This window comes from Sinocyclocheilus anshuiensis, unplaced genomic scaffold (genome assembly GCF_001515605.1).
Source record: "Sinocyclocheilus anshuiensis isolate Anshui unplaced genomic scaffold, SAMN03320099.WGS_v1.1 scaffold1145, whole genome shotgun sequence".
NCBI lineage: Eukaryota > Metazoa > Chordata > Actinopteri > Cypriniformes > Cyprinidae > Sinocyclocheilus > Sinocyclocheilus anshuiensis.
The window spans coordinates 139,243-157,082 of NW_015557118.1; the positions used below are offsets into that span (position 1 = coordinate 139,243).

General features: G+C 37.0%; 1 protein-coding gene across 1 annotated transcript in view; it reads right to left on the bottom strand.

Moving 5' to 3' along the window:
• The window catches only part of myo10l3 (myosin X, like 3), a 77,992-nt gene extending 60,651 nt beyond the window's left edge, over window positions 1–17,341 (bottom strand). Inside the window, exon 1 of the mRNA XM_016472809.1 lies at window positions 17,053–17,341. Coding sequence (XP_016328295.1) covers window positions 17,053–17,073 — 21 coding nt within the window. The 5' untranslated portion in view covers window positions 17,074–17,341. The remainder of the gene's footprint in view (window positions 1–17,052) is intronic.
• Window positions 17,342–17,840: the final 499 nt, after the last annotated feature.

A 17,840-nucleotide genomic window follows, 5' to 3' on the forward strand; every position in this document is an offset into this window, starting at 1 on the left:
GTGACTTGCTGCATGCTCTCATTCACGTCCTCCACATTCATAACCCAGCCACATCGGGTTATTACTGATATCATTATCAACCCAAATTGGGTCACATCAAGCCAGCTTCCTAACCCAACAGTCTCAACCGAGCGTTTGGATTGAAACAATTACCAGTGTGTTTTATATGTGTAGGCTATAGAAAAGTACACAGTGTATGTTTTTGCTTAATCGCTTGAAAATATAAGAGGTCATACATACCCTGTAATATTAGAATAGGTACCCCTTAGTTTCAAAATACTTACAGTAGAAATAATTTGTAATTTTACAGATTATTACTCCTTTATTCCCCAAACTTCGCATATTGTTACCTTATACCTACATGGAGGTACTGAATAGGTACACTGTAATTACAAAAAAGTTACGCTGTAAATTCTGTTTACTTACGCAGTACATTGTGGGTTGTAATCTAAAGCGTTACCGAAGTTTACCTTTGAGTCATCTCTTTTCCGTATGTGCCACACAGCATCATGTCCTGTATCAACAGGATCTTTTTCAGGTTTAAAAAAAAGCCTCAAAGCCTTCCTAAATGTAGCACTAATGCTTTGGGGCTATGGGACTGAGTTAAAAGGGCTAGAAGAAAAGAAGAGGTGGGGAGGTTAAAACTGTATGCTAATGTGTTCCCATTGTTTGACGAGCAGAGGAAGAAAGCCAACATTCAAATTCTCTGACATGTCCAATCATCACACATGTGTGAGACTAAATATGACTACCTCCATCAGTTAATGTGTGCCATAGGCGTTCACGGACAACAAAATACCTTTACTTACAGGAATACATTTAAAGCAGCTAAAGGGCATCATTTTATTGAGCTGGAATCACGAATCAGATGAGAGAGATCAGCCAGGTCTGTGACTGGCACGAAAGGAAAATTACTTAAGCACAGGACTCAGAATAGCTGTTTCACGTGACCTGACCATACTGAATTACATCCGAAGCAGGGTCTACGGATTTAAGAAGATCAGATGCCATTGTTATATAATTCTCATTTACAGCATTTGCACTTTATGGCACATGGTGTCATTGAATTACTTGTGTTTAATCTCATAGATTAAAGGAAGTAAACATAAGAGTCTTTGCAATAGTTGATTGACTGCATTAAAAGTGGTGGGATTATTCAATTGTTTTGTGTTTAATTGATAAATAATATATATGATGAGTGAATAAGACCATTAGTGCATGCAACCAACTCAAAAACTAACATACATAAAATATGAATATGATAAATCACATAATGGATAATAATCCAGCTGTATTTACCATAAATAAATGGGTATTGTGGATTGGGCACTATAATGATTACTACATATAAATAATAAAAATAAATGGCATGGGAAGAACTAATGTATTAACTTCTTCATGATTCAGATAACTGTGGTTCAGACTGCTGAAATCTATCATTATGTGGTGGAAGAATAAAGATTAGCTTTCATGGAATATTCAGGGATAATCTTAATGTTTCCCTAAGGAATGCTCAAATAATTAATGTTAGGCATTATGAAAAAAAAATGACAAAAAAATTAATCATGACCATGTGAACTTGTCCATATAGTCAAAAATAATACCTCAATGCAACTACGTTTCAAAGCAATCAGACTGATGATTTTGCCTGGTGGATGATAAAACGGGTGAAAAATATTACATATCCCAAGCTGTATCTAGGGAGCAGATTATCATAGAAACTCTTTGACTTGGGCTAGTAAACAACCACCCTAGCAATTGATCTTTCATGTCTACAAAGAGAAATACAGCCAAATAACAGATGTTCTCTACTCAAGGACACTCAATGTCAATTAGCAGCAAAACGTGTGACTTTTCCCCCCATGACCCCATTTAAAGGCAGAATGGACAGAGATAAATTACAGTTATAGCATCTGGCAAAGTAGAGCTATTCTGCTCAACAAATATCTTTTTCCCAAAACATTACCATTTTTTACTGCATTACCATGTAATGTTTTTTTTTTAAATCATGCTGAAACAGCAACGACAGGTTCTTCCTTGAGGTCCTGTATTTCATATTTGTTTTGAGAGAACTCAAAGGAGAAGAAGAACTCTGAAAGTCTTATAATATCCCCACTATAATGACAACGTTTAAGACCAGACATGTTTCCACTGGCACTGCTGCAAATCAACGTATGATGTCATCGATTATGCGGTGAGGTTAACAGATTTTCCAGAAGTGAGCTCCATGATGCATGAAAGGACAGCAGTGTAAACCTGCATTGTGCACGGGGCGTATTGCATAGGCAACAGATGGTCACAGAAACACAAACCTCCTCCTCCTTCCATTCTCTCCTCCACTTCCATCATTTCATCCCCTCCTTCCCCCACCTTTCCATCACCTCGGCCGTCTCAAAGCAGAATGGTCATGCTTGGGTCCCAGAGGGCAGCCGAGCGGAAATCCCTCAACAAAGGCCAGCTGGGCAACTCCAAAGCAGGGTTTTGTCTGTCAAACTGCAGCGCACGTGCAAACAAAATAACTCCTTCATATTATATTGCATTATAGTTTCAGCTGGAACGCCATTGAATCGATTAGTTAGTTGACTAACATTCTGCTCTGCACTACACAGCATATCTTAATGATTTTATGACCAATTCATCTGTGCATGGGTTTCTTTTTTTACTGTTTTGATCTTGTCATTTTTTTATCAGAATGTCATAACTGAATCTTCCAGTGAAACGACAGACTACTCCCTGGATTCTCCAATCATTTAGTCAAAGTTGATGAAGTTGATGAATTAAATTCAAAGGATCTTAATGCTTAACAGTAACTGTTAACTGCTAACACAGAAGAGTAAAATAGTCCCTTGCCCTTTAAAAAATAGTTTAAAACGCTCTGTCACTCTGAACCCTCACAAAAGGCTACTATTACCTCTGTGTTTAACGGTGCCAAATTTGGAGGAGACTACACAGTGCAAGGTGGCGTGTCTCTTTCTCCTTGTGGCAGGAAGCCCAAGACCAAGAGTATCGAGTGATCCAATCAGCTCAACAAAAGAAAACTAATCAACGTCCACAAAATTAGATGTTATTTGGCAATTAGTCCGAAGCTAATTAATTTTTTTCCGCTCACACTATTATTTAGCCTGGGATGACCGATTATGCATGAGACAGAGGGACAGAGAACTTACCAGAACTACTAGACTTTTTGTTTAAGAAGAACTCCTGTGGACTTCACAAATATCATAAAGAGTCTTTTAGAAAGCAGCTGGTCACGCTACATTTCAAAGAGATTTCTGCACACTGTTTAGATCTCAAACAGTGACACTTATTCAGATTATCATAACAATACTGACACCTCTGCTGACCTCTGGCTCTCCTTCAGTGCAGCTGTGCAGATGTGAAGAGCTCTTCACGTTACTGAGGGCCTCAGCTATACTGAAGAGTAAACTGTCTGAGGGTACTCAATACTGACTGACACTGCTACAGACATCTCAGCGAGTCTTGGTTTAATCTGTAAATTGCATAACACTATGCTATATTTATTGTAATTATCTTGAGACAGTAATAGAGCAAAAAAACAACCACGCAAAGCATTTCTTTGAATTCATTCCAGCAAAATTTTTCTCCATCATTAGGACGTCCACTGGTCCAACTGCTCATTTACTATGCAACATGGCAGATGACAGTTCAAAGCTAACAGAAAACTGCTCTTTTGTATTTAAAATCAGTCACTAGTCACTGGAAAGATTTAAGTTAAGTTGCAGAAACGTGTCCAGGATCAGGGATTTGATTTTAGGAATACTGAGTGACAGAAATGAAGAGAAATTGGCCAAGAAATGAGTGAGATTACGGGTTGGTATCTGATTAGATGGACTGAAATTACTGCTGTCCTTACAGGCTCAAGTTTAAAGTCTTCCAGATCTACATATGTCATTTGAACAGTGTTTGAACAGTGTTGACATAGCCTGTAGCGTTGGGTTAGGACAGTCAACAACTGCCTAGCGGGATACTGAGGTCAACTAGTGTGTTTATTAAAAGGGGTCATGAACTGCCTTTTTAAAATTATTTTGTGTTTAGCCACACTATTACGTCATAAAGTGGCACATTCCACAACTGGTCATTTTGGCAGAATAGCTTCAATATAAGCTGTTTTTAGACTAACAAGAAAGTTTTGAGTTCTGAAACTTCCAGAATGTTTTTTATAGCACAATGACCTCTTATATATCAAAAAATCAAGGGAATTTTGATTTCTCAGTTCATGACCCCTTTAAGATTTTTTTGCTTTCAGATTGTAAGTGTTTGAAAATGGGTGAATTTAAAGCTATAACTAGCTATCAAAGCACTTATTTATGCAACAGATTCACTAGTTTAAATGATGAAATACACAATTAGGTATGCACTACCATTAAACGTTTTGGAGCCAGTAAGATTTTTAAATGTTTTTAAAACAACGTTTTTTAAATGTTTTTTAAAAAGTTGTGGTCTTATGGTCACCATTATTTTTCAGTAGCCACTACAACTCCAGTCTTCAATGTCACATGATCCTTCATAAATCATTCTAATATGCAGATTTGCTGCTCAATATTTCCTATTATCATTGTTGAAAACAGTTGTTCTGATTAATACTACTGCTGCTTTTTTCAGGATTACTTGGTGAATAGAAACTTTGAAAGAACACATTTATTTGAAATGGAAATCTATTGTAACATAAAAATAATACATACTATATATATTTATAAACATAAATGTCTCTATTGTTTTACTGGCTTCCTGAAGACTACAAATATTCATTCAGTGAATGTAATATTCAAAACTACTTTTGCACCTGCTCAATAGTCTAACTCTGGATTCCATTAAAATACATGACAAGAGCAACTGAACCACACAAAAGACTAACAAAAGCCCAATCTAGTGCAAGAGGGGAAACTGTACCTTAGGATGCCTACTGTATGTCACATGCTACCACCAAGTGAAACCAAGACAGCTTTCCCTACCCCGTGTCAACCTCAACCTCCTCAGACCTGCATGACATCATGCAAGCCAACGAGAGCTTTGCCTCACCTCAAATCAGGGTCCCAGTCAAAATGGACGCTTAGCATCCTGTGGCATAAAATTCCTGATGGTGAGCTCAAACATTCTTAAACTCTGGGACATATTTCAGGAATGATTTGCAACAAGCACCCTTACGTCATGCTCGAGCGATACATTTACAACATTAAGAATTCAGAACATGTAAATTCACAGTTGAATTGACCGTAGAGAGAGAGTCAGAGAAGGAGAAGTGTTTTGTAAAGGATCAGATAAACAGCCTTGACGCTCCGTCACCAGGCTGACAGCAGTATGAATAAATGATGGTAGGTGTAGCTGATCAGAAATTAGCTAATGGAGAGATCGTGGCCCCAGGGGAAGGACACTTCCCAGACTTCCCCCAGACCAGACAATAGACAGAAAGAGTGCTAATAGCATTGAGAGATTGTGACACTTAATGGTATTAATCGTAAAACTGATATGTTTGACAGATTTGCATAAAGCAAAGAGACGGTGATTAACAGTCATGACAGGTTGTATTGTACTAAGTAAATTAAACTTGTGGATGAATACTCCTACACAGTAGACAGCCTTGTTTACAGTGCAGAAATATTGAATTGGATGGATTTTTTATTAAATCCAATTTTTTAAAACCAGCTATTCAAACTACAAGTTATATATGTCTAAATTTATTTTTCTCTTCAGACTGCAGCCACCGGTTCAATGTAAGCTTGGTCATTGATTATGTTTTTAATGAGGCCAGTATTTAAATCTGAACACATTTGAGGCAGACAACATTACAAAAAAATTAAAGGGAATATGTAACGTTTGGTGCTGCAGGTACCACAACTAAGCAAGCAATATAGACTTTTGAAAAGACTGGAGGAAATGTCACAATCTATCAACCAATGAATGACAAAAAAAAAAACATAAAATATAAAAGTGGTTTAGACTGGGCAGTTTCCAGGTTTTTTTTCCTGTTAATACCACAAAAATCAAATTCAGTTTTTATGCGTACACTGTAGGGAATGCATAGGGTAGAGTGGGGGAAAACGCCCACCTACTGTTTTTCCCAAAATAACCACAAGATAAAGTCAAGATAAATTTCTATTGTAACTATGGACTACATTGACAAGAGTGATGTAGAAGTTTTCACGATGAAGCTTACACTGGTGATGTACTGAAGAGAAATCGGATTTCACAGTAAATTATCTAATTTTCAGCAGTAAGAAAAAATGTGTTTTAAAGCTTGTTGTTTTGTAGAACATCACAGTTCTACAATATACGATATGAGAACAGTAGGGCCTGTAGGGAGTATGTGTTATTTAATAAAAAATATAATTATATTTTCAGAATGGCATAATTTTTTCTCAAACATAGTCTGTGGGGTAAACCGCCCCCAGGGGGCAATGGCCAATTACTGTAGTTATTCTGTTCTGAACATCAAATCCATTGTTTTTCCATCAAATGTATTCTACCTAGTTGGTTGTATCAAAATATTTGGACTTTATATTTAAAAATTATCTCAAGTTAGCATCAGGTAGCTAGTTAGCTAGCCAGTTAGCATCAGCTAACAATTTTTTTCAAATAGGCTATTATAATTTTGTAATCCATAATTATTGATTATATTCTTCTTTGCTGTAAATGTTTAAAACAAACTGCTTTGTCAGACTGGGGGGCATTTTGCGCCCCTTGGTGCAAATTTAATTTTCGCTAAAAATCTAATAACATGAAAACTCTGGACATTTTTCATACTTGGTTTATAATTTATGTCAGTGTCACTAAAACTATGATAACTTTGCTGAACACATTTAACATTTGTTTTACAGAAAAAAATTACACAGTCCTTAAGGGGGGGGGCGTTATCCCCCACTCTACCCTACATTCTGCATGAGTATAAACACGAATGTGACCCTGGACCACAAAACCAGTCATAAGGGTAATTGTTTTGAAATTGAGGTTTACGGCTGAATAAATAAGCTTTCCATTGATGTATGGTTTGTTAGGATAGGACAATATTTGGCCGAGATACGACTATTTGAAAATCTGGAATCTGAGGGTGCAAAAAAATCAAAATACTGAGAAAATCGCCTTTAAAGTTGTCCAAATTAAGTTCTTAGCAATGCATATTACTAATCAAAAATTAAGTTTTGATATATTTACGGTAAGAAATTTACAAAATATCTTCATGGAACATGATCTTTACTTAATATCCTAATGATTTTTGACATAAAAGAAAAATCTATAATTTTGACCCATACAATGTTTTTTTGGCTATTGCTAAAAATATACCCAAGCGACTTAAGACTGGTTTTGTGGTCCAGGGTCACAAATGAGTGTGTAAAAGGTGGACTAGTGAGTAGATGAGTTTACCTGATCGGTGTGATGATATTTAATGTCCCCAACAACCTCTGTAGTCCAACTTGTTTGTTAGCAACTGCCTTTTTAAGACAGGTAAATGTTGGCTGGTTGGTGTTTCAACTCCATGTCAGCTTCCTTGACTATTTTCATGGTGAGTAATATGTTGAAATAGTATTAAATAGCGATTTAAAAACCTATAAGGTATACCCATACTTCAAAAGTGAAGTGAAATTTGGGCTTAACTGGTGAAGACTGGATGCTGGATACACTAAAATAAAGTGTATTCAAATGAACGACAAACTCAAAATAAATTGTAGTATTTTGTGAACAGCTGTAGCTCTAGGTACAGAATCACTACACAAACATGGAGCACATGGCCTCAATCAATCATATAAAAAAAATGAGAGGGGAGGGATGAGTTCTTACTGATGTGGCAGATCTTCTCAGTTGTTGAATTCAACAAAGACAGAACAGCTGTTCAGATATAATTGGCCATTTTAAGAGATCAGCCCTCATCTGACAAGGCACATAAGGGAAGCTTCTCCAGTACCAAAGCATCTCCACGAGGAAATGATGGAGACATACAGTTCTGTCCACAGTCATTAGAATCTCAAAAACCTTTGATGGGCCCGATGCCACTTTACTGCATCTGACTTCATCTCACACACTGTACAACAGCTGTTGTTGAGGTTTCAACTAAGTCAGATTACTGCACTGATTCCTTCTAATGTGGAGAGCCAGAAAAACAATAAATGTTGACTAAAGTACAAAGACTTCAATTCAGCATTAAACAGTCTCATAAACTGTTTGACTGTACAATTTATTTTTGCCACCTGGATCACTTAGCTACTGGTGTTCTGCAAAAAAAAACTAAAACTATTCCAACATCCCTTATACGTCAGCAAATAACAGCGTTAGTGCCACACAGGTCGTGCTACCCACTGAGAACATAATGAGAAGTGTATTTCTCTGATGGAGGAGCTGGTTGGGGCTCCAAAGCCTCAAGCTAAATCTGATTTGCCACATCCAGTAATGCACACAGCTAGCTTGCTGATCATCTAATGATGACTATAACCAATTTAAACACCATTTACACATTTAAAGTCACGTAAAAATAAATAAATTACAGTTATTTCAACATAGGTTTCACAACAATGCAGAGGGACTCAATTAGGGTAATATTCTTAAATACGGTTGCAGTTTAATAGGATGGCAGGATGCTTGAACTCGTTTTTTTAACCTATGACTGTATTCCACAACATGTCACAGATGTCTCTCCGTGATGTCTTAATCACAGGGCAAAACTCATGCTAAAATAGGAAAATCGCCATCTGGGCTGGATAAACAATTACATGTTGAGTTTTTTTTACTCAAGATACTCTTGGTCTCCAAGTAAGCAAGGATTATGGATATGTCTTTCTATTAAATGGATATACACCTAAAAAATAAAAATTCTGACTTTTGTTCATCTTCCAAATAAAAACCTAGAGATTTCTTTCCTCAAAAATGTTTACACTTCTTTAAAATTTCCATAAAACATTGTGAAAGTAATCCACATGAATCGAGTAATCCAAGTTTAACACAATCACGTTATATGATGAACATAATCATTTTAGGCTATATAATTTCCACATATAAACACTAATCAATGCACATACATAGAGCACATCAAATATGGTCAACAGAAGCTCAAAAGTGCTTGCTTGATGCATGAGAACCAATGACGTTTGTTTTTGCATAGCATGCATTGCGTACAGATTTCTTTAACTGCAAAAATACCACAGAAAATAGATAAGTCCTGTATTATATAGGCTAGGGGTCAACCGATATGTGTTTTTCAGGGCCGATGCCGATACCGATTATTACAGATCAAATAACCGATTTATATATGTCTGGTGTAAAAATAAAAATGAATGTCAAAATTAAGAATAACAAGGGCTCTGACAAAAACTGCCTTCCCTGGTGTTGGTTGTGTAGTACTCCAACACTGCACTTCTTACTCTTGTCTTCCTCTGTTCATCCATCTGCAATAAGGGTAATATAAAGAGAGAGGCCATTGTATGCTTCATGATTAAGCTTATGAATACTGTACTACAGCTAAACAGCTTGCGGAAATGTAAGTAATTGGCTTCAATAATTTACATGTTAGAAATGTATGTGTAATAGCATAACCTCTCATAATTCCTCATTAATTCTTTTCTGATGGCTAAAACATAACCTACAATACAAGAGGTGACTATTCAATTCATCATCTAATGCATATCAATGGATTAACTTTATAAATGTATAGAATAAGTGTAAACAATTTAATTGTCTTCATAGCTATATTGTAGAAGTTGTTAAGAAGACTGCAACTATTTTCATGAAACTATAACACTAATAGCCTTTTACAGGCACACTTAGTTCAATAGCCTATTGAAATGTCTTGGCTTATGTGACTCTAGAAATTTCAGTTAGTTTTACAGTACAGTGCAAATGAAGGCATAAATCAATTTAATTTATCTTTTAATCAAATGAGAGTTAGTCGTACGTGTATACTTTGTATGTGTAGAAAACATAACCACGAGTCTGTGCCATTTACATACACAGAGACATACAGAGACATTCATATTTAAATAGTATTTTTGCAGCTTAATATTTACAGATACTAGTCCATATCGCAACTCTATTTAAGTGTACTGACCTACTTTTGATTAATTCATCCAAACTTTGACAAATTCCGTGACATTCTGCATCATACAGTAAATTCCATTTATATGACTGGATTCCGCGATTCCGTTTACATTTTCTGCATCACGGAAATCAAAGATAATAAAGAGGTGTTTTGCAACCTCAGTGTAACGTTAGTGGATTGTGATTTATTGCAACTTAAGCAACGTCTGCTGCTGCCTTACCTTTGAGAGACAACTGATGCAGTAGCCCTGATGCGTGATCACTGAAGCAGATCCAGTTAGCAAGCGGGAGTGAGAGTGAATTCCGCATTGATTGGTCGGACTCGTGACTCCCAACAAATCAGATGGGCGGTGGGAGGAGATTGCTTTAGGCCACAGAGTGGTGAGTTCTGACAGGGTGCATCAGAGCCAAATAGCGCGTTTCAAAATTAAGTTATTTTATTGGCGAATCGGTTTTGAAAATGACCATACCGATAATCATAAAAATGCTTAATATTGGCCAGGCCGATAAACGGTGGACCCTTAATATAGGCTATATATACCAGCAACATTCATTTTTCATAACTAGCTTAAACGTATCAGCCATGGAGCTGAGGAGTCCAGGTCAAGTCACAGGTGGTGTGCTAGCATTAACAGAGTAATATTCCAACTATTATGAAACAAATCATTGTGAGGTCATAGCAGGTTTGACATTAAACAAGCTTAAATTGAAGGATGATATTACATGTCAGCTGTGCAACTGCTTAATCTCCTTTGAGATAAACCCCTAAAACATTTAAAAAATATTTATTAAAAAAAGAAAAGAGGAGTACAATATCTAAGCAAACATGGTAAAATATTAGATAAAAAAACAATAAAAATGTAAAATAAATGTCCTGCCCAATTAACCATACCCAGCATCTCTTCTGTTTTTTGGTAACCTGTGTGTATAGACCTCAGTGAAAATGAGGCCTTCCACGGACCCCTGTGAATCTTTCTGGGGTCTAGTCAGGGGACCGTCTCTTGTGAACAGATTACAGCACAAGAACTGATTGTGTTAATCAGAGCCTTTAAAGCCTGTCTGCTAAACCCGTCTGCTCTCAGTGCCCCGAGCTACAGCCGCTGACGGGGGCACATAAATAATGCTGCACCGTCACCAGAAAGACAGGAAGGATGGGATGGTACAGCTATTATGAAAAGGTGGGTCTACCTGACTAATTTATTGGCCCCGGGTGGGTGATAATTGTACAGATGCTCTATTATGCCAAAACATTCAAACACTCATGAATCTTTTTCAAGATTCACCGAGTTTTTCAAGTCACCGAGCTTGAATCAGATTGAAAAATCTGTTAAACGTAGCTCGCCATCATAGACCCTGTTTTTTAGAAAAAAAATTAAAGCATGACTAGTTCAAAAAACGAACACAGAAAACAAATGACAGTCTACAATCAGATGACTAAAATGAAATTAACCCTATATGATCACATTTTGCAATGAGCATAATGACTATTTTCATATGAAGCCATTCTTCTGGTGCCACACATATACAGTGACTACAAAAAAGGTGATAAACACAAACACTATCCACCAAAAATTCTCTCAACCAGACAACCGTCAATAGTCCTCAAGGCCTGAATGGTATATTGGCACAAACTGGCAACTACTTCCACATAATTTGCCCCTTAGGTAAAACAAAAGCCTTTTCGATAAGCTCAATTTGGTGTTGATGGTGAGGATCCACGGCCACTGGACCTCAGCAGGGGGCAGGAGCGGTGGCAGATGGAGATACAACTGCAGAGGTACAGTATTAAGAAATGAAGGGGGAAGGGGTGCAGTGCACACACGGGCCTCAAAGGAGATGACAGAGGAACCGCTATTTACACGCACCCACCCTTTAAAAGGCACTGCAAAGTGTGTCTAAAAAGAATCAGTTCCGTACATTGCCATAGCTTTAATAGTGTTTCTAAAATAGCAAATTTGGGTCAAAAATTGCTCCAAAAATGTTTTTAGAAAAAAAAAAAGCTATAGACATTAGGGATTACAATGTACAAAACAATGAATTACCTTCAATGAAAACACTGAATGTATTACAGACAAGTCTAGTGCCTGATTGCAACAAAAGGAACAACACTTACTATATTCAGTAGCTTAAAATTGCTGCTATGTCTTAAACAAATAAACTCAATACAGCTCACCAAAAGGGATTTGTTCTTACTGAGTTATGCTTAAGACTTCTTGAGCCATGGACATTGTGGTTTACTGCACAACGTTTCCAAAAGGGTTCCAAAACCGCCATGCTGTGATGAGGACATCTTTTTTTTTTTTTTTGGATAAAAAACAAGAATGGCATTTGCAAACTTAGACAGCTAAGGTGCTTAAACTCCATAATGAACAAAACAGATTGGCCACAAAAGACCAATTAAGCCCACAAACTGAACAAAGAGTTGGATTGGGGTGAATCCATCTGGGTTTGCGTCCAGATGCACACTACAACCTAATAACCATGTAAAAAACTGGTCACAAAGAATAAATCCTGTCAATATCCACACACAAAAACTGTATAACAGACAAGCTTTAATAAATAAGTCAGTCCTGAGAATAAGCAAGCCTTGCTAAAGTCCAGGCCACAGTGAAAGGGATTAATATGGCCTTGTGGGACTGCTGCTGTACTCATGCAGCCCCATTCCTGCTCAAGACTGGATCAACTAGCAATCCGGTTTGAGCTGAAATAACTCCTGCACGTGTGAGAGGACAATCCATAATTCTTCACACCAACCTGCAGCATGACGAAAGCACTTACTGAGCACATACGGTCAATCCTGTGACTGATTAGTCATAATAAGAATTACAACGATGCAACTGGATGCCTGGAACCTTAGAACAGACTTATTATTGATAATAAACAAGCAAACACCCAAAAACACTCTTGATATATGGATTCTCCTTAAGAAGAGATGCACCCATGAAAGGTCTGATGAACAAAATAGGTGTGGCAGGGAACAGGAACACAAAAATCGATTTTATTGTTTTGTTCTTCCGGTCTAGTACACACAACAGAGCAAAGAGGAAAAGCTACGATTTCAGTTGCCATCAACATCTCAGCACCATTAGAGGTTGCCTGAGGAAGTCAAAGCCACACTGAGAAGAATAGTGTGAAACCCAAACCAGAGGAACTTTAAATCTAAGAGCTATGGGACGACTAGGAGGCATGGCCAGGAATCTCGGGTCAGGGTTAAAGAGACTGAGATCCTCAGGACAGGAATGTATCTGGAAAAGGAATCCGGTGTTGGATGTGAGACACTTTTACGAGAGACACTTTAAAAGTAGGAATTCCTTTTTTAAAGCAGGTCAGCTGTTGTTCCAGGCGACATGATCACTACATCGATCCTTTTTTAGGTTGCTCCTCTGAAGTGGACTTTGTGGGTATTTTTAACATAGCTGACACTGAGCTGGAAATGTATTTGTGGTTCTGTTAATGAATGGACGAATGTGCTTTTTGAGGAATGAACTACATTCCTCAAATCAGTATGCGAATGAGAAATATAAACATTCCTGCATGCTATGGATGGGCATGAGTGTCCAAGTAAATTACCATGCACAATAATTGTGTGACTCGACTTCTATATGCAAAAACATGTCAAAAAGGGGCCTCGTTTTTTTATTTTGTGTTTAGTTATGGCATCATTTCCAGCTGTATCTTAGGATCCAGTTTGCCCAGTTTCCATCAACATTATGCACTTTATCTCACTCCAGTGAAGAGGGTGTTCATACAGGATTTCAAAAAAGTAGTCAGAGAATACAAGGATATTTTAGGTTTTTTAAGCGATTAGTTGTATAAGAAACATTTGTATAAGAAGAAAATTCTACACACTACGCAAACCTCCATTATTAAAAAAAAAATAGCAATGTTTTATGGTAAGCCTGAAGGTTGGTTAATTGACCGAAACATTGCTTCCAAAATTTCGTAATGATGCAAGCTTGATTAATGTGCAGGATGTATAATTTTTTCAAGCATATAATGGACTTTTATCCAACGCACCTATGAATTATTCAAGTACAAGGCACTATATTTTTAACTTATATAAGAAATCATTTGAAATACAATAAAGGCGAAGCTTCCATAAATGTGGTGTAAAAAAAGTACACAGCAGAATTCAAACTTTCACAGAAATATGGGCAACTGAAAATATCCAGCTGAAACGGTTTCTAATTAAATCGTTTTTGAGGGCTGAAATCATTGACTGAAACATTTAGCACTTCTCAAGTTACACATTTTGACTGTGCCAGCGTCTATTTCATGCACATAACATGGATACGCTACAACAAGTAAACATGTCGGCAGTTCACTGCACTTCAGCATGGCCAAAAACGATGCAAGAGTAGCTGAAATAGCTGAAATTGTTCAGCTGAACTATCCATAACACTCTAAACATAAAAGTTAAATTACCCAGTTAAGTAAATTTTTTATACATTTTTAATGACTTTCTAATTTATGTTTCTTTTTTTTTCTTTTTTTTTAAATTAAGAGTGCAAAACATACAACATATGGTGAACACAAAACACAAAAACAGCAATAGAACAGCAATGATAATAACAGCAATGAAAATAAACAGTGATGACCATCTGACAATAATAGTAGTAGTATTCAAGTAGTACTAGCATGCATAATAATAATAATAATAATAATAATAATAATAATAATAATAATAATAATAATAATAATATAATAACAATCGTAATAATAATAATGTAATAATGACACATACTCAACACATACCACACCTATTCTAGCTTCTGTGTCAATGTTTTTTTTTTTTTTTTTCCTTTCCAATTCACGGTAAGATTACTATATGTATGTATGCCTAAGCTGATGTGGTGCATTAAAATCAGCATGCGGTGCATTAAAAACATGTGTGGTATATGTTGGGTGCAGATTTGATTTAGTTATATTTATATATTTTAGGTATATATATTTAGTGTTATGATCTTCATTAAACCATTACCGTCCTTATATAAAATATCATCCCATCAACATCATCTTATTACTGCTCAATGTTTCTATGATATTAATAATGATAATAATAATAATAATAATATTGAAAACAATATTGAATACACTCATAGTATTATTAAAACCTTGTATAAATATGTATAATAATAATATGTGAATAAATTATTAGGATGAGTGTGTCAGATTTGTAAAAGTTGAATTTATTTAAGTTTATTTATATTTAATTTAGTCTAATTTATGTTTCTAAAACACCCTATATATACTGTTCTAGGGGAACACAGGGTTAACTCTCACTTTAAAGCCTTGATGAGATTATCACAAGTGGGAGTGTCGAGCGGAACGGGAAGCCCATGCTTCATAAATCTCTCCATGTGGACGAACCCACTAGTCTGTCTGGGAACAACCAAACTTAGTCATAAGGATCAGTAGGCATGGACAGGTAAGCTCCAGCAGTATGAGTGTTCAATAGTCTAGTGACTCAGCAGCTGGCAGAGGAAGGATGAGGGCTTGTCTGAGGGAGAACACCGCTTGGAGGGGAAGCTAGGGATTTGGCAATATCATTATGCCTTGTCCCAAGCGTGGATTCAGATGGGAAGGAAGGCAATGCTTTGACATATCAGTGAAACATAACAGCGGGAATGTTAGCTTAACCCTGAATTACAAATCATACAAGCAAAGTGAAGAATCTTAAGGTCAAAGCTCAGAAAAATCCATCCTGATTATCAGACACATTGTTTTAATAATTCCAAACCATACTTTTAACTCATGCCTCAGTAATTCTGATGTAGATCTGAATTAAAATGCTTTCAATATTTCAGATTAATTAAAGCCACACTGGCCGCTGCATGGGCCAACGCATGGGAACTTCCTCCTGACAGCAGACCATGTCTATAAATAATCATGGAATGTTTGCGTTGCTACTTCTAAGCCTCGTCATTCCGGCTGCATCCATGCATGTGGATCCAAGCTCTTAATCTTAGATGTGTCTCAGACCCTTTCTGTCCTCCATCCCAGACAGATGTTTAATTACTCTTCCCATTTAGGCCTGCTGTTGTCCTCCAATGCTCTGCTATGAAAGCCCGATTTTGTGACTTCATATCTCACAATACAACATACAGTGAATATGACTGTATGATAAAGTAAAAGGGTTGTGTGGAAAACATCTGCCTATGTACAGCTGAGGCAGAAAGAACTATTCTTTAATTAGACCCTTTAAAACCTTTAGACCACCAAAGTTAAGAGAGAATAACAAATGCAGTAACTGGTTAACCCTGACTACAACTAGGGTATGGGGTTTTTAAATGTATTTATTTTGTCTACCAACTCTACTCTACTCTAAGGTGGTCTGAAATATTGGAAGGGGGTTTATACGGCTATCCAAATGCTATATAAGTATCTAGGTATTTAATACTGCTGCAGTGGGTCAGTGCATTGTGTGTGAGGTCTGAGTTTTCATTGCCAGCAGGTTTGCTCTCATGCTGACACAGAGACTGAAGAGCAAAGCAGACAGAGGGAGGCATGAAACACACCCTGGGGGTCTTCACTGGGGCATTTATGATTATTTTACTCTGGATCAAGATGGTATTTTGTTCACTGCTTTCTGCAAGCGCTAGTGATCTTCAAAGGCAGTGATCCGGTGTTAAATAACCTTTGAACTGGTAATGAATGTGAAAGGGACTCCCCATTTTTTTCTCACCTGAAGTGACAGAGGGTCCTAACAGATTTAACACCTAATAATGAAACACAACAAGTAGCCTACTGTTTACACTTCATAGACCATGTTTTTATAGTTACCTAATTCAGCAAAATAAATAAATAAAAATAAAAATAAAAGAGGACTGTACAGCAGCAACAATTGATACAATGTATATATTCTTGTTAAATGTTTTGATTCAAGACAGTATAATATGGCAAAGTGATCAAAACTTGATGTAAGCTCAGCAACATCCTTTTAAAGGCAGCACCATCACAAAGGAAACAGGGAGAGATGGTTCCACTGAAGTGTTCAATTTTTCCACCTACCTCAACAAAGAAGGTATCCATCTGTATTACGGTCCTGTCCGGTGTTTGGTGCTCAGGGTACCACTGACTCCGTGCACTGTAGAGATGCTCTTCATTCACGCGTTTCACATACAGCTGAAGTTCGCATCGCACGGTCCAGACAGTAATTCCTCTGAATAAGCTTAAAGTTCTCCTCAGACACTCTTGACAAACTGATTGAGAAACCGCTGGATGTCTCTTGTGTTTATTAGAAGAAGCTCGTGTTTATCCCAGCGGCTGTCTGGCTCGTCTCGCGCGGCGTGCGCTTCTGTATCTTTGTGTAGAGAAAACACAGAGGCCACCGGCTCATGTGGGTATGACTGCTGGAGGCGGGGCTTGGCAGCGATACCCCGCCCACTAGACACACCCGTGTGAGAGCGCTAGAGCTGCATATAACAGCATGAGACTCCGAGCTAGAGAGTTCCTTACATATAAAATGAAGTGGTCTGGCCCCAAGCTCTTTTTTATTATTTGATCAATACTGAAATGCTTTGTATAGCCTAATTGCAAAAGCAAAAAGGCGATTATAGATAGATAGATAGATAGATAGATGTTCTGAATGTTCTCAGAAATTGCCAAAACTTATTTAGACAATTATATTAATACTTTGTTGGTGAAAATTCAACTTTGTTTTAAGGAGTCCATTACTCATGACACAATAAATTGTGGGTTTTCTGAGCATTCCAATAGCAAACTTATTTAGACATATATAATTATATTAATACGTTGTTGGTGAAAATTCAACTTTGTTTTAAGGAGTCCATTACTCA